This window comes from Mustelus asterias, chromosome 1 (assembly GCF_964213995.1).
Source record: "Mustelus asterias chromosome 1, sMusAst1.hap1.1, whole genome shotgun sequence".
Taxonomy (NCBI): domain Eukaryota; kingdom Metazoa; phylum Chordata; class Chondrichthyes; order Carcharhiniformes; family Triakidae; genus Mustelus; species Mustelus asterias.
The window spans coordinates 105965609-105984455 of NC_135801.1; the positions used below are offsets into that span (position 1 = coordinate 105965609).

At 40.3% G+C, this 18847-nt stretch overlaps 1 protein-coding gene across 6 annotated transcripts in view; it reads right to left on the minus strand.

Annotated features, from left to right (window-relative positions):
• The window catches only part of pds5a (PDS5 cohesin associated factor A), a 226653-nt gene that overhangs the window by 129282 nt on the left and 78524 nt on the right, over window positions 1–18847 (minus strand). For all 6 annotated transcript variants that reach the window (XM_078216356.1, XM_078216398.1, XM_078216375.1 and 3 more), the window contains exon 7: window positions 6145–6225. In XM_078216356.1, coding sequence (XP_078072482.1) covers window positions 6145–6225 — 81 coding nt within the window. The remainder of the gene's footprint in view (window positions 1–6144; window positions 6226–18847) is intronic.

The following is an 18847-nucleotide window of genomic DNA, read 5'->3' on the forward strand; positions in this document are numbered from 1 at the left end:
CAAGGTTTCCAAGATATTCTAGTACAACGATTGTGCTATTTTAAATGTGTGTTTTGTCCCAAATGTTGGTTAATTTGGAGAAATTGTTAAAAATATAATAAGCTCATTTTTCAGTTGTAATGACAATAGCATCATAACTTGGAATTGGGGTGATGTGGTTTCTCTCATAAACACTTCCATGGTTCAATTATCTGATCTTGAAAAGTCAAATGCATTTAGAAAGAAATTTATGTACACCAACAGAAAACTTTGATTGAACCAATATTTTATAAACAGAATGTCAGATAAGAGCAAGGTTGCTCGTAAATATTTAAGATGATGATCCTTTTCTATAATCCAGCACGATTAAAAATGCAATATCTCAAACCAATGTTTAAAAGTAATTTTTAAAAATATATTCAGAAATAAAGATTAATTGCCAAGGTCCCTTTAAGAACATTTCCAGAGCTGAAAAGAGTAAAAGAAAATTTAGGATAAAGTGACTTAGGAACACCAAACTTGTTTTTTAAAAGCCAGAAGAATGGAGGATTCTGGGAGTTAACAGTTCCACTGTGGAGCTCTTCTGAAAGAATGCAGATTTCCCCCCGACTCAATCTAATTTACACATCAATATAAGAAATACGAGCAAGGGCATACCATTCAGTCCCCCAAGTTTATCCTGTCATTGAACAAGATCATGGCTGACTTAAATTAGCCACACCTACCCATAGTGTCACCATATGCTTGAATCAAACATCTAATTAAAACATTAAAGTGCAAACAAGTAATGATTTCCGACTTTAATATATATACTCAATGACTAAGCTTGCAGAGCCCTCACGTAAAAAAATTCTAAGATTCATACTCTACTGAGCAAACCAAAATTACTCAACTCAATATTAGATGGCCTTATTCTGAAACTGTGACTGCCAGTTCCAGACTCTCAGCAGCCACCCATTCAAACCCCTTAAGAATTCACGGTTGGGATTCTCCAAATCTCGTATGCCACATCCCTGCTGCCAGCAAAAATGGAGAATTTGGCACTTAGCCAAAACTCTATCCACTGCAGTGGGACCCGAGAATCCCAGTCGCAGACATGGTCAGAGAATTGTATCCCATATGTTTCAATGAGATCACTTCTCATTTGCCTAAATTCTAGGTACCATAGATTGCAGAGTCTAAGTCGACCTCTGAATCCTTAAAAAATCCATCCCAAATTGGGGTTGACTGATACGCCAAGTATAATGTGTGAACTGCCACAAATGGTGTAAGTGGTCGTGCCTTTTTGAAATGTGTAAAAGATAGAACAGCAGTAAAATAAATTAAATCAACATGATATGTTTTATTTAATGAATTCTATAATATTTTTAACTATAATCAATGTTTTACAAACCATCAAATTCATTGTCTTTGACATGGGGTACAAAGAGGTTCATTGAATTAATTGAGCTACCTTGGATATGGCATCTTCGTTCTGGATCAGATTTGGCACTTTGTTTCAAAATCATATCTCACAACAAATCATCTTTCTCTCCATCCACTGAATTGGTTATTCTGCATTTTTTGAATAACCTGATAACAGTTTCTACATGAATAGCAATCATGATATGACGACAAAACCACACGACATTAAGTGGGGCAGCGTGCATGTTTCCACTTTACGTGAAGGCTTTTTCTTCAGCAACCATCCACCTATTCCATTCAGTGCCAACAAGATCCTTGAATGGCTTATTGTGGCACAGACAAGGAAGGTTGAACTACAGATGTTAGACCGCTTAGTATAACTAATTTTGGTGTTAATTCTTCACAAGCACCTCTAGCTCTCAACGAAGTAGGTGAGGTCCCAGCATGTCCCACACTAAGCTGTATTCTTTATGTCGGCCACCGGGCAACTATCCCATACATTACTGATCGACAACTTCACTCCATCCTCATCCATCCAACTGTTGTCATGGACATGCACAAAAACCTCTGCAGGAAATTTGATTTTCAGCATGGTTTTATGTTTGAAAATCACCAGAGGCTTTAATTTTGTTTTATCAGACATGCAGACTAGTACCACAGAGTCATCTTCTGGTCCCTGCGGTTTTTACTAGAAGTGCTTTGGAACCTTTTCACTCCACAGTTTCGCTGCTAGTATATTGAAATTCATGAATGTTTCATCTCTATTGCTGATAATGGGCACTCATGTTTTGTCACTGTTTGAAGCAGAATTGCTAGGAGCTGGTCGTTTAGGCATCGAGGTCATGATATCATGGTAGTCTCTCAGCAAACTTGGGTCTTCCGCCACAGCATGAGATATTTTCATTCCATAACGCAGTTATACCAACTGGCTGCTGCTCTGAAATCTATGCTGGGTTTGGGGTTTCATTTGGCCCATTTAAGTGTACATATACACATTGTATTTCTGGTGATGACTAAAGTTTAATGTTGATTTATAGTGTCATAAGATGGCTTACATCAACTGCAATTAAGTTACTGTGAAAACCTCCCAGTCACCATACTCTGGTGCCTGTTCGGGTACACTGAAGGATAATTTAGAATGGCCAATGCACCTACCCAGCACATCTTTTAGACTGTGGGAGGAAACCGGAGCACCCGGAGGAAACCCACGCAGACACAGGGAGAACATGCAGACTCTGCACAGTGACCTAAGACGGGAATCGAACCTGGGTCCTGGCGCTGTGAAGCAGCAGTGCTAGCTACTGTGTCACCGTGCCATCATTGTGACGATTTGAGGACCCACTCCAATACACACTTTTCAATATCAGGTCAATGGCTGTTCCGTTCTCATCATGCATTTGGTGTAGGGCATCTCAAGCGCTGATTGCTCCTCCTCCTTTTCGTGCACCAGTTTTTTGCCAACACAAATTCCCTCGTTGCAGTTATTTGATGAGTTGGCATGCTATGGTACTCCATTCTGTTTGCCAAAGGGTCATTTCTGTACGCCTTTTGGCATATGAATCTGTTCTTAGCTCTCGTTTCTTCTTGGCAACATGCCCGTATCGCCTGCTTTATCCCATGTGCCAACATATGAGGTGAGTAAAACAGGAATTTCTGAGGTGAAAAATTGAGTCTGACTCCTAATGCAAAGATAGTGTGTCTGGAAAAGGCAAATCAATTTATCTGCCGAGTATAGGCCTAAATATCTTTTTTGGTGTTGGAAAATAGGGTCACATAGTACAGCAGGCAGACTTATATGCCAAAATTTAGGCCTAGCCTGTTCAAACTCTTCTCATAGGACAATCTAGTCATTCAAGGATCAATCTAGTGAACCTTTATTGTAAAGCAAAATTATATCCTTCCATAAGTGCAGAGTCGAAACTGCACACAGTATTCCAGATGTAAGCTCACCAATGTGCTGTGTAATTACGCCAAGACTTTTTACTCTAATATTTCAAGTCCTTTGCAATAAAAGCTAACATACAATTTACTTTCCTAATTGCTTTCTGTATTTGCATATTAACTTTGTGATTCATTTACAAGGAAATCCAGTCTTGCTGAATTGTAACACTTCCCAGTCTTGTACCATTTAAAACATATCCTGCTTTTTGATTTTTCCCATGGTTAATATTTAACATTTCCCCATTCAACATGCCATGTTTTTGCCTGCTGACTCAATCTACCTAATCTTTTTGCAGCTTTCTGCAAACACTTTTCAGCCTACTTTACCCAACCAGCTTTGTATTGGCAGCTAGCTTGGATTATTACGCTTTGATTATTACACTTAGATATCTAAGTCACTGATATAGAATGTAAACAGCTACGGCCAAAGCATGATTGCAGGTAATCTCAATTTTCCAACCCAAAAATGGCCCATTTATTCTGGATTTGTTTTCTGTTCATTAACTAATCTTAAATCTATGAAAATATATTACGTCTAATCCCTTGAGCCCAAATTTTGTGTAGTTATAATACAATGAGGTTGCAATGAAAAAGGGTATAGAATAGCTCAGTTATAATATAGTATGGTCAAAAATGTAATGGAAGCACTGAGCATAGTCCTACAGTAAAAGAGAGGCAGAAAAAAATTCAGAAATCTTAGAACGGACTGTCCATCAATTTTTATTGCATCCATGTGGTGAGAGAAAACCCTTCCCACCACAAAGAATCCCTACAGTGCAGCAGGAGGCCATTCGGCCCTTGAACCTACACCGACAACGATCCCACCTAGCCCCTATCCCCGCAGGGCTTTATAAAGAAACACTGTCATAAAGGAGAATGCTCAACTTTTTGAGGGTAGATTTAGCTTTCGATGGAGACAGTAGTGTGTTGATTATCTTATTAGGCCAGCAACTGGTTCAGTAGCATCAAAAACAACGATGGCAAGTTGTGAAAGCGGATTTAATTAACCTGGAAAGTTATGGACCAGATAAAATTACTAGATTATTGATATAAACCCAACGGGTTCATGATCAGCTATGAAGTGTAACCTGCGACACTCAACTGTAAAAGATTGCAGTAAACTGCAATTAAGAGAAAAATGTTGGATGAACTTGTTAGCAATGTCCCAAGACAAGATTCAGACAAGCTCAGCATAGTCATATCTACAAGTTCTCCACATTAACATTTGGGAAATGAGGAGCAATGGTCTTCAAGGATCTTTTGTCAAGTCATCAAAAGTTTTAGTTCCTGGCTTTGCTGAATGAACCAAGTTCCACAGCAAATTTAAGGTTTTACTTCGTATTGTACTGACAAAATCTGGTACAAGCAAGTTATCTGTTATTTTATTCACTTGTCAAAGTACTGAAAACGCTCAGCATAGGAACTCCATGATTCAATTTCTTCATTGCAAAGTCCCATGGATCCTAACTGACCCATCATTTCTCTTGTAGGCACTAGTGGCTCGAGACTGCCAGTACTGTTATTTTACTGTCATCCAGTACTCCACGGTGGCATAGTGGTTAGCACCAGAGATCCGGGTTCAATTCCCCGCTTGGGTCACTGTCTGTGCAGAGTCTGCACGTTCTCCCCGTGTCTGAGTGGGTTTCCTCCGGATGCCCCAGTTTCCTCCCACATTCTGAAAGACGTGCTGGTTAGGTGCATTGGCCATACTAAATTTTCCCTCAGTGTGCCCAAACAGGTGCCGAAGTGCAGCGACTAGGGGATTTTCACAGTAACTTCATTGCAGTGTTAATGCTAGCCTATTTGTGACAATAATAAATAAACTTTAAAACTTTAAACTTTTTACCCTTGAGCCCATTAACTTGATGTATTTTTTTTTTTAATTGGCCCCAGCCATACAGTCGAGCACCCCTCTTTTCAAATATGCCATATACTGCCTGGAATCTCATACTTCTCTGATCAGAAAAAACCCTCTTAAAACCAGAGTTTTTTTTTCTTACTTGGTCTTCCTGGCACTGGCACTTAAATTTTTAATTCTGTTGTTGCTACTGCCAAGCCTTCTATTACGTGAAATGTGAGGACTCAATGATTTTGTCTTCGACTTAGGATCTTCTCTCTATGTTCTCGACGAAACAATAACCCGACTTGTAGCCAAATTTATTTTTGTGTAATGTCCTATGTTATGGGTTTTAACAAAAAAACGCGGTTTGCGCACACAGATTCAACCTAATAGATTTATTCCAACAGCGTGCTGCCTGTAACTACAAACAAAGTAAAACAGCAGCCTGTGGCAACACCCCAATGGCATCACCATCAAATCATAAGATCAGCTCTTCAAGCAACCTTTTTAAATATATAACAGGCACATTCTGGCAGCAGTTTGTACCATATACAAGATGTATAGCAGCAACTTGTCAAGCTTTCTTCAACAGTACTAAATCCGTGTCCTCCACCGCACAGAAGGACAATATATGGGAACACCATCACCTGCAAGTTCCCCTCAAACCCACACATGATTTGGAACTACATCACTGTTCCTTCATTATCGTTGAGTCAAAATCTTGGAACTTTCTTCCAAATAGCAATGTGGATGTAACTACACCACATGGACTGCAGCAGTTCAAGGATGCAACTCACCATCACCCTCTGAAGGGCAATCAGTGATGGGTAACAAATGCAGGCCTAGCCAGCAACAGGTGTAGAATTGTAGATTAAAATTGCCACAAACAAAACTGCACACTCAATCATATGCCATAGACTTCACTTTGTGGGAAGGTGAAGAATCTTGTTTTATCACAATATGTTTATCAAGATACTTACACTGGCAATACACGGTTCAATTGTTTGAGCTGTTCTCTTCAGGAGTACTTTAGCTAAATCATAAGCTTGCTTGTTCATGTTCTGAAACAGAAAATTAGCAAATATCTGAATGTACCTGTTTATTATAAACAATGTACAATACTTTGAAATTGTAATCATTTCCTAATATCAATTATAAATCCAATGATTTTGTACAAAATGACTGCAATGTAAACGTTGTCAGGATTTTCCTTTTCCCAAGACCCTTCAATGTGCAACATACAGTTTTCCACTCCATGTCTTCTCAGCAAGTGTTCTGTCCAAAGTGAAGTTATCCCTCCTGCTCAGTACAGTTATCCAGTTGAGTCATACATACCCGATTTGTAACAGGTGTATACAGAGATCTCTAGTACATGCAGAGATAGCTGATCTCAAGTTGAGCTACGGCAGGGTCATACTGACCTGTGAGTATGTGGGTGAGTGTTCCAACTCCTGATGAAAATTGAGAGAAAAGAGGAGTGGACACAATGGACATTATAAACGTGAACTCCAGATTGCTGTTGGTGACAAAAATCTGGATTTCATGAGTTCTGAGAGGTAATGTTAATTAAAGCTTTCCAATGGATCAATAGAGAGAAGCAGTATGCTACCCAAGAAAAATGAGGAAAGAAGAAAATAAATCTTGGACGGTTCTCTCAACACTGTTGCTGGGCTCCAATTTAAAACACTATACAAGATGTCACAAGGACCCTTGCTTAGACAGAATAATCATACAAAATTATATTCAATTAGGGACGAACACTTTGCATTTGCTTCTGTTCACAAGTTGATTCAAAAATAATGGTTCTTGAATTCATGGCAATTCTTTTCTATCACGAGGAAGTTGAATTCAATCCAGTCGCATCCTCTGGGGGCTAATGAAAGACCACCTGATACAGGAACACCTCAGAACAGAACATCACTAAGTTCAAGACCCTTCAAATGTGCAGCATTTATTGCCCTAAATTGCTTACATTACAACTTTCCTAGTTTCTATTCTCTTAAAAATTTGGATGAAATAAAAATAAATACTACTTCAATAAGTTAATAGAGGGAAGGAAAATAGCAGAAGTAAAACACAATTTGAAAAGCAAACTGAGCTTTTTGTTTCAGGGAATAAGGAGGTAACACGATTGAAATGTCATCAGGAGCCACGAGTTTAAAATAAATCAAGATTTGTGACGGTAATAACAAAGGGGAAATATTACCTAACCAACAGACACCAAACTGAAATATATTTATGTGGAGTTCGAGAAACAACACGAGTCTTTAACTAAAACAGGAAGCTATGACATCAATAGCAACAACTGAAATGTGGTAAGATGTCAAACCGAGGCCCTGTCTGCTGTCTCAGGTTGATGTAAAAAAATCACATTATAATATTTCGAAGAGTCAGAATTATCCCAAATGCCATGGTTAATATATTTCCCCCCCAATCAACATCAAATATACAGATTATCTGATCATTACCACATTATTGCTTATGGGAGCAGTCATGTATAAATTAGTTGCTGTGGGACCTGTGTTACAACAGTGACTACACTTCAAAATACATTCTTAGTTGTAAAGCACTTTGCAACATTGTGGCCATGAAAGGTGTTATATAGTGTTGCACATTATTCCACTGAGATCCAAGTATCTTTTGGCCGCTTCAACTTCACAGCTATCTTTTTTTTATTTGCTTATGGGATGTGGGTGTTGCTAGTTGGACCTGCATTTATTTTGCAGACTGCATTTATTAGCCATCCCTAATTACCCTGAACTGAGGGGCTTGCTGGGCCACTTCAGAGGACATTGAAGAGTCAACCACATTGCTGTGGATCTGGAGTCACACGAATGCCAGACAAGATAAGGATGACATATTTCCTTCTGTAAAGGACATTAGTAAACTAGATGGGTTTTTACGACAATCGAGAATGGCTTCATGGTGATCTTTAATTCCAGATTTTTATTGAGTTCAAATTTCAACATCTGTCAGATTGGAATTTGAACCCGAATCCCTAGATCTTGTTCTGGGTCTTCGGATTGTTATTCCAGTGGCAATACCACAATGGCATTGCCTCCCCTAAAATTTTGAACTGAGATGAAATAGCTTTCAACTCCAGCCTCTGTAAACTTTGACACGCAACTAAGATTTTTAGTTCAATCAAAATCCTCAGTGGATTCAGGCTCATCTTCTGAACTACTTTCTCTCCATTTTTTCTTGAGTCTAAGTCAGGTGTTCCCAAACAGGGATCCAGGGACCTGATGGGTCTCCACGAGCCCATGGAATTGGTGGCCACCACGGGGTCGACAGGAGCAGTCGGCCAATGTCAAAAATAATTACCACAATGAAATAGGCCAAAGCAAAGCAAAGTCTCTTGGAGCACTGGATCCAATGATCCAAGAGGCTTTTCTCTGATTGGCCCATTTGATTTATTCCATCTCACTGCTGCAGGGCAGAAAAGACTGCTGCCCACAGCAAGATTGATCCCGAAAATGGAACCAGTGGCTTAAAGAGGAGATGAATGTGAGAGTGAGAGAGGGGGTCAGTGAGAGAGGTGTGTGTGTAAATGTGAGAGAGACGCGAGTCTGTGCTTGAAAGGAAGCAAGGTGATCATGTGTACATGTGTGTGTGAGGGAGAGGTGCATGTGTGTCCAATATGAGAATCAGCTTTCCAGCATAATACCTCCCATTAAAAATGACAAAAGGTAAAACTTGAGTATTATTTTAATCGGAGAACTTTTTAATTACCAGATTACCCAATCCTACTACCCGGGGTTAATGGTAAGTGGCCATGGGAGGATGGTTTGGCCAAGGGTTAATCTGAAGAGGCCATGAAGCTGGTTAATGTATTTGTGACTGTGCCTCTTCCTAATTCCGAATATTTTCATAGATATAGCTGGAAAAGATTTGTTTACATTTGATTTCTGTGTTTGCACCTATTTTGTGGCAGAAAGATGGACATCGACATTATCAGAATGCTTGGGATTCCCCAAGGCTCTTATGAAGTCACTGCGGCTCCAAAGGTTTGGGAAGCCCTGATCTAAGTGTTTCTCTAGCCAGATCATGTTGAATTCTTTCTCTCTTTGAAACTTCCCATCTCTTTTGTTATGTCTTTCCTCCTTTGTTAAATTCTCTCTGGAGGTCATGTTCAAAGTTTCACAATTGCATTTTGTTTGTTCTTTCCTTTTCCTCCTTTTTCTAGTTCAAGACTTTTTATTTCTTTTCCTATTTCAAGTTGCTTAATCTCTTTTCCTCTTTGCAAGTTCAAGCTTTTTCAACTCCCTATCATTTTCCTTTTTTTTTATAAACACCTTCTTAATTAAATTTCAATGAACTTGTTTCTATATTGGCTCATGGGATGTGGGCATCACTCACCCAGCCAGAATATATTGCCCATCCATTGTTTCCCTAGAGAAAGTGCTGAGCTGCCTTGTTCAACCACTATATGGTGTAGGTACACCCACCGTGCTATTGCGGGGGGAGGGGGTTGGAATATTTGAGGAGTTTTGGTAAGGTCCTCACTTTCTCTTCTTTTAATGCTAAATGCTGGGTAATTAGTTCAATCATATCAGAAATTGTGCTTTAATTTCTACATTCATTTGTTCTCCCAATTTTCTTAGTATATAGCCTTTGTCAAGGATTTCAAGTAATCCACTGTTACATTTCTATTACCAGCCATTTTTAAATTATACCCAGTGTAATATGCTTCACAGCAAATCCTGCTCCTATACCCAGTAGTTCCACATACTCGTTTCTTTTAGGATTCAAGGATTTTTGATCCCCAAAAGCCCCCACTATGTCACAATCCTAGCTGCTGTTAATGCTGGACACGTCAAATCCCAGAGTGAAACACAGCTTGACAGATCCTAACTTTCATTATTTATTGGAGACTGTGGAGCAATATTACTGAACAAATCCACAGGAGTCTGATGAACTTTTAATACAAAGAATAAAATATTTATTACAGAAAAGGAGGTGCTGGAAGTCTTAAAGCGCATCAGGATAGATAAATCCCCGGGAGCTGATGAAGTGTATCCCAGGACATTGTGGGAGGCTAGGGAGGAAATTGCTGATCCCCTCGCCGAGATATTTGAATCATCGATAGTCACGGGTGAAGTGCCTGAAGATTGGAAAGTGGCAAATGTTGTGCCTTTGTTTAAAAAGGGTTGCAGGGAAAAGCCTGGGAACTACAGGCCAGTGAGCTTCACATCTGTGGTGGGTAAATTGTTGGAAGGTATTTTGAGAGGTAGGAATTACAGGCATTTAGAGACGCAAGGACTGATTAGGGACAGTCAGCTCGGCTTTGTGACTGGAAAATCATGTCTCACAAATTTGATTGAGTTTTTTGAAGGGGTAACCAAGAAGATAGATGAGGGCAATGCAGTTGATGTTGTCTATATGGACTTTAGCAAGGCCTTTGACAAGGTACCGCATGGTAGGTTGTTGCATAAAGTTAAATCTCATGGGATTCAGGGTGAGGTATCTAAATGGATACAAAATTGGCTTCTTGACAGAAGCCAGAGGGTGGTTGGAGAGAGTTGTTTTTCAAACTGGAGACCTGTGACCAGCGGTGTGCCTCAGGGATCAGTGCTGGGTCCACTGTTATTTGTCATTTATATTAATGATTTGGATGAGAATATAGGAGGCATGGTTAGTAAGTTTGCAGATGACACTAAGATTGGTGGCATAGTGGACAGTGAAGAAGGTTATCTCCAATTGCAACGGGATCTTGATCAATTGGGCCAATGGGCTGACGAATGGCAGATGGAGTTTAATTTAAACAAATGCGAGGTGATGCATTTTGGTAGATTGAACCAGGACAGGACTTACTCAGTTAATGGTAGGGCGTTGGGGAGAGTTACAGAACAAAGAGATCAAGGGGTACATGTTAATAGCTCCTTGAAAGTGGAGTCACAGGTGGACAGAGTGGTGAAGAAGGCATTCGGCATGCTTGGTTTCATCGGTCAGAACATTGAATACAGGAGTTGGAATGTCTTGTTGAAGTTGTACAAGACATTGGTAAGGCCACATTTGGAATACTGAGTGCAATTCTGGTCAAAGGATATTATTAAACTAGAAAGAGTGCAGAAAAAATTTACTAGGATGCTACTGGGACTTGATGGATTGAGTTATAAGGAGAGGCTGGACAGACCGGGACTTTTTTCTCTGGAGCGTAGCAGGCTGAGGGGTGATCTTATAGAGGTCTTAAAATAATGAGGGGCACAGATCAGCTAGATAGTCAATATCTTTTCCCAAAGGTAGGGGAATCTAAAACTAGAGGGCATAGGTTTAAGGTGAGAGGGGACAGATACAAAAGTGTCCAGAGGGGCAATTTTTTCACACAAAGGGCGGTGAGTGTCTGGAACAAACTGCCAGAGGCAGTAGTAGAGGCGGGTACAATTTTGTCTTTTAAAAAGCATTTAGATAGTTACATGGATAAGATGGCTATAGAGGCATATGGGCCAAATGCGGGCAATTGGGATTAGCTTAGGGGTTTTAAAAAAAAAGGGCGGCATGGACAAGTTGGGCCGAAGGGCCTGTTTCCATGCTGTATGACTCTATGAATGACTCTATGAACTATATTACACCAGGCAAAAAGGTTGCATAGATCTCATGGCAATTCAAATTCCCACTATTCCTGTAGTCCAGCAATACCTTTACAGATGCATATACCAGTGAAGGGATACCACTAGCTTGCCATAAAGGCTTCTCGCTTGGTACTGACATGATTGCAAATGGGTTTCTTCCAGTAAATTCCTAAGCATTCATTTGATGCTTCTCACCCAACTCATCTCACCCTGAGAAATGCAAAACCCTCACTCTAAACTCATTGTTTCTTCAATAGCAGAGCAAACAAATTAGTTCCCTAAACGCAGGCTTCTAGTGGCACCTCTGCTAAACTATGTGCTTTACTGAGTCCTGTAACTTATTATTCAGTTAACTCCAGTACCCAGAGCCCCATTTTCACTCTTGGGCACACACTGAACTCTACCACTCTCAACTCCCGTCTTTTTTCCCCGTCGGTGTCTCTCTGGATCTGTGTTGCTAGGCAATGGTAGTTTTTCTATTTGGTGTTTTGTTTCCAAAGTCACCTGACTTTTAACTCCTTTCTATCCATCTCTTTCACTTTAGGGGGTTGTAAAACCTCATGAAAAATGTATAATGTGTATACAAGTACCAAGATTCATAATCAAAACCTAAATGAAAATAAAGCAATTTTTATCTTTAACACACAAATATAACTTCAACTTTAAAATTATATATGATCTTGTTCACAACAGTAAGCTCCTTACTGATGCCCAGTTTGGCTTGTGCAATGTCTGCTTGGCTCCTGACCTCATTACAGCCTTGGTCCAAACATGGACAAAAGAGCTGAAGTCAAGAGCTGAGGTGAGATTTGTTGCATTGGCATCAAGGCAGCAATTGCCCAAGCGTGGTATTAAGGAGCCCTACCAAAATTAAAAACAATAGGAATCAAGGGGGAAACTCTCCACTAGGTGGAGCCATACCTAGCACAAAGGAACATGGCTGTGATCAATGGAGGTCAATCATTTCAGTCCTAGAACATCGATGCGGGAGTTCCTCAGGGTTGTATCCTTGGCTGGCCCAACCATCTTCAGTTGTTTCATCATAAATCTTCCCTCCATGTCAGGAGTTGGGGTGTAGACTGAAAACTACTGCAACTACTGAAGCAGTCTGAGCCCATATACAACAAGGTCTGGACAACATTCAGGCTTGGGTTGATAAATGGCAAGTAATATTCAAATAACACAATTACTAGGCAGTGATAACGTCCAAGTGACAGCCTCCAACAAGAGAGAATTCAACCATCTCCTGATGCTATTCAATTACCTTGCCTTTGCTGAATCCACCCCATTAACGCCCTAAGGGAGGGGGTGAGGGTCACTGTTGACCAGCAACTGGGCCAGCCATACAAATGCTATAACTACAAGACCAGATCAGCAGCTGGGAAGCTGGCGGGATATAACATACCAGACTGTCCAAAGCCTGCCTACCATCTAGCTACAAGACCCAAGTCAGGGTATGATGGAATACTCTCCACTTGCCTGGATGAGTGCAGCACCAACACTCAAGAGGCTCAACACCATTCAAGGCAAAGCAGCTCATATGATTGCATCCTTCACCTAAAACATTCACTCCCTTCACCACCAATGCAGTGATAGCAATATCTACACCATTACAATATGCACTACAGCAATTCACCCCGGTTCCCTTGTCAATACCTACCAAACTCATGACCTCTAAAGGAAAGGGTCAACAGACACATGGGAACATCGCCATCTGTAAGCTTCCTTCCAATTCACACACCATCCTGATTTGGAATGTTTCGCTATTCCATTACTGTCATGGGTCTAAAATCCTGGAAAGCCCTCATCAGGACTGTGGGTGTACCTGTATCACAAGGACTGCAGCAGTTCAAAAAGGTACTTCACCGCCACTTTCTCTAGGACTATTAGAGATGGATTGGTGTTGCTAATGTCGCTCACACCCCATAACAAATAAGAATCTCGTAAACAGAATCCGACTGAATTGAATAGGAAGAAATCAGTCACATTCTCCAGAATACAGGTACCACCAAATAATGGGATGGAAATAGAGGAAATCTATAGACAAATTAAAGCAAGTGGATTATTAATTATTTTTCTCCATTATAATTAACCAAAAACAGACTGACATATGGAAAATGTTTATGATGACAAAAGTGGAAAGGTATTTGAGACTGCATTCTCAGCTGACATGTGACTACTCCATCAGAGGAAGGGAGCATTACTTGATCAAGTTCTGGGTACTGAGACAACTCGAGTTGGTACTCTAAAAGCAAAAACTGGAAACTTCGAATATAATGAAGGTCAACATAGAATCTCTACAGTGCAGAAGGAGGCCACTCAGCCCATCACGCCTGCACCGACAACAATCCCACTTAGGCCCTATCCCCATAACCCCATGTATTTACCTTATTAGTCACCCTGACACTAAAGGGCAATTTACGTTGGTCAATCAACCTAACCCACACATCTTTGGACTATGGGAGGAAACTGGAGAACCTATAGGAAACCCATGCAGACATGGGGAGAACATGCAAACTCGGGTCCCTGGCGCTGTGAGGCAGCAGTGCTAACCACTATGCCACCGTGCCGCCCAATAAGAATAGGAAAAGAATCAAGACTGGGGATGCTAAATGGAAAAAAATAAAATTAAACTAAGACAAAAGCAAGCTTTCTACATTAAGTGGAAATAAAAATGCCAAAAAGAACTAGGGTCAAAAAAACAGTATTATTTAAACATATATAAATGAAAAAAATCAGGTATAAAAGTTAAAAGTTTATTTATTAGTCACGAGTAAGTTTACATTAACACTGCAATGAAGTTACTGTGAAATTCCTCATTCTATTAAAGAAAATATAGTGCACTGCGGGCTGGAACTTCATGGGTGAATGGAATAAGATTATGTTTTGTTTTAAAGCATTCAGCACTTAACTGGCATATCAGAATAATGAAAGCCATGACGAAATTACTAAGGAAGGTCGGGGGAGTCGGTTAGCCCAGTTGGTTGGACGGCTGGCGTATGACACAGAGCAATGCCAACAACACGGGTTCAATTCCCATACCAGCTGAGGTTAATCATGAAGGCCCTGCCTTCTCAACCATGCTCCTCGCCTGAGGGGCAGTGATCCTCAGGTTAAATCACACCAGTCAGCCTATGGTCATTTGGGACTGTGGCAACTTTACGTTTTACTTTATTAAAGGAAAGGTACAAAAGTGAAAAATACAAAGGTTGAGAATGAATATTACAACACCAAAAAAACTTTCTAGGAGGACCTTAGTGGTGAGAGACAGCCATGGTAGGGATAGGCCATTAAGAAATGAAGGAGGAAAACTTGAGGCCAGGAGTGAGAGTTGGCCATAAGGTGTATACTGAGATTGTGGGACCACATGAAAGTAGGTAAAAAAAGTTTCAGCCTGCTACCAAAGAAAAATGGTACTAAAGAAGCTACTCAAACATCAGGTTGACAAATTATGGGGACTGACGGTTTACAGAAGATTTAATTATAAATTGCCAAAATTCGGTGCCAAGGAAGCTGCGTTAAAGAACGAGAATAATAACTTTAAATTATTGATCAGGTGGTCTTTTTACAGTTGCTGGTAAACTCTTAGACTGATAATATGGAATCGAATAAGTAATTATTTGGATAGACATGTGAAAAGCTGGGCAGATAAAAGGCTCAACTAAGCTTAAAGAATTCTTGAAGAAATAAAAAGATAAAATGGTTGTGGCTCATGTGGATTTTCAAACAGTATTTGAGAAGTTGCCAGATTCAGAAAACTAATGGCATAATATGTCACTTGGAATTATGGAAAATATGTGGGAGAGCACGAAGAAAAGGATAGAGATGAAATAAATTTCTGACTGGAAAGATGTGCTAACTAATATTGCACAGACATCTGTCTAGGCAACATTTCTATTTACTAGACAGAAATTGTCTTGATTTAAGAACTGAATTGTTTGAATTGTAGTAGCAAAAAGATGGAAAGGATGTACAAGTGAATATATGATGATCTAAATCATGGCATCTCTTAAGATAGAGGCAAATGATCGACCAAGTGCTACATCAGCAGTACAAGAATCGCTTTGAAATTGGTGAGTACAGAAAAGCTCCAGGTATAGACAAACTAACAACAGAACATCCGAAAGCCCTTGGAGAATGAGAAATAGAAGATAGCAAAAATTTGTGATGTACTATATACCATAGGATACATTCCAAGTGTTTTGAGACGTCATTATTTGTAAAGCTATCTAAGAACTCCAAAGCAGCGGAATGCAATTATTTCAGAAATGATAAGCCTAATGAGTCATCTCATTAAAGTAATTTTGAAATTCATAAATAAATAACAACACATTTGAAGCAGGGATAGTGAAACAGTCTGGATTTAAATCTGGAGTAGAAACACAAGGGGAGTATTTAACATAAAATTGATCTTCAATAAACATCTAGAAGTAAACAAGAACATTCACATTTGCTTCAGATTACAAAAAAACATTTGGTTGTTTTATCATAAGATTGATGTGCTGCTGAAATGTGATACTGAAAGCAGAGATGCGAGATTCATCCACAGCCTATATCAGGACCAAATTAGGAGCACGAGGCCAAAGGATGGAAAATCAGAAATGTTTCAAGTGAAGAGCAGAGTCATAGAGGTTTACAGCATGGAAAGAGGCCCTTTGGCCCAACTTGTCCATGCTGCCTTTTTTTTTTAAAACCCCAAAGCTAATCCCAATTGCCCACATTTGGCCCATATCCCTCTATCTAAATGCTTTTTAAAAGATAAAATTGTACCCGCCTCTACTACTACCTCTGGCAGCTTGTTCCAGACACTCACCACCCTGTGTGCGAAAAAATTGCCTCTCTGGACACTTTTGTATCTCTCCCCTCTCACCTTAAACCTATGCCCTCTAGTTTTAGACTCTCCTACCTTAGTCAATATCTTTTCCCAATCTACCTTGTCTATGCCCCTCATTATTTTATAGACCTCTATAAGGTCACCCCTCCTACGCTCCAGAGAAAAAAGTCCCAGCCTATTCAGCCTCTCCTTATAACTCAATCCATCAAGTCCCGGTAGCATCCGAGTAAATCTTTTCTGCACTCTTTCTAGTTTAATAATATCCTTTCTATAATAGTGACCAGAATTGCACACAGTATTCCAAGTGTGGCCTTACCAATGGGCGGCATGGTAGCACAGTGGTTAGCACTGCTGCTTCACAGCTCCAGGGACCTGGGTTCGATTCCCGGCTTGGGTCACTGTCTGTGTGGAGTTTGCACGTTCTCCTCGTGTCTGCGTGGGTTTCCTCCGGGTGCTCCGGTTTCCTCCCACAATCCAAAGATGTGCAGGTTAGGTTGATTGGCCATGCTAAAAATTGCCCTTAGTGTTCTGAGATGCGTAGGTTAGAGGGATTAGTGGGTAAATATGTGGGGATAGGGCCTGGGCGGGATTGTGGTCGGTGCAGACTCGATGGGCCAAATGGCCTCTTTCTGTACTGTAGGGTTTCTATGATTCTATGAATGTCTTGTACAACTTCAACAAGACATTCCAACTCCTGTATTCAATGTTCTGATCGATGAGACCAAGCACGCCGAATGCCTTCTTCACCACTCTGTCCACATGTGACTCCACTTTCAAGGAGCTATGAACATGTACCCCTAGATCTCTTTGTTCTGTAACTCTCCCCAACGCCTTACCATTAACTGAGTAAGTCCTGCCCTGGTTCAATCTACCAAAATGCATCACCTCGCATTTGTCTAAATTAAACTCCATCTGCCATTCGTCAGCCCACTGGCCCAATTGATCAAGAGTGCGACAAGGCTGTGTACTGTCATTAAAATTATTCAATCTGTACATGGAGCAAATATTCAAAATCAAAGGTACGCCGGGACAGAAAATTGTAAGATAACAAACTTGCAGTATATTGACGACACAGTGCTATTTGCAGAATCAGCAGAGGCCCTACAAATCCTTTGCACTCACCTGATGAAGGAGCAGCGCTCTGAAAGCTTATGGCTTGTGCTACCAAATAAACCTGTTGGACTTTAACCTGGTGTTGTGAGACTTCTTACTGTGCTTACCCCAGTCCAACGCCGGCATCTCCACATCATGTCACTACAGAGCCAGCACTGCTTGTCCATCCCCAACAGCCCTTGCACGGAATGGCTTGCAAGGCCATTTCAGTGGGCAGTTAAGGGGCAACCACATTGCTGGTGTGGTTGACCAATAACCACTGTTTAATACATTGGTGCAGGTCCAGGGTCAATGTCGGCCAGATGAGGTAAGGATGGCAGATTTCCAGATGGGTTTTTATGACAATTAACAATGGTTTCATGGCCATCGTCATTGAGATTGGCTTTCAATTCCAGATTTATTAAGTGAATTTAAACTCCACTGGCTGCCAACATGGAATTTGAACGTGTCCCCAGAGAATTAGCCTGGGCCTCTGGATTACTTGTCTAGTGACATGACCAATATACCACCATCTCTCCCATGAGTCTGCTGAAATACAGAATCCAATTTGTGATTCCTAATCACTTTTGCACCTCCATCCTTCCCGCTTTTTTCTGCCTTTTATAGTTCCTCCAATGCGCAGAGTTTCTTTGAATTGCCTCTCTTAGTCTTTCTAAGCTCCTAAGACATTCATAGAATCCTACAGTGCAGGAGGCTGTGGATATAGAGAAAAGGAACCATTTGTTGAAGTCAAGGTTTATCGTACATGTTTAGTTCTCAGAGCCTCAAAACTGTAGAACGGACTATCTTCCTCAGTCTGACTTTTCTCCTGTAATCACCTCTCTTTTACAATCCAAGCTTTGCATAACTTAAAAGTTGTTTTCGGAACTTGTGTTTTAAATTTGGCAGCATGCTCCAAAATAGGCATTGGATATCATCTTAGCTGCTCATGAAAAAAACCTTATAAACAGTGGCTCTGATTAAACACAAAAGATCATCTAATTTGGCTTGGTCGATTTGAAGCGGAATATAATGGAACAGTGAGATACAAAAAACTCCAAAACATTCCAATATGATGGTATTGGTAATCATAGAAAAGTGTATTTTTTAAAAAGCACGAAAACCACAATAATAACTGCGCTGAAGATGCAGGTTAGCAAGAAACCTCACATACAGTTCACCTCA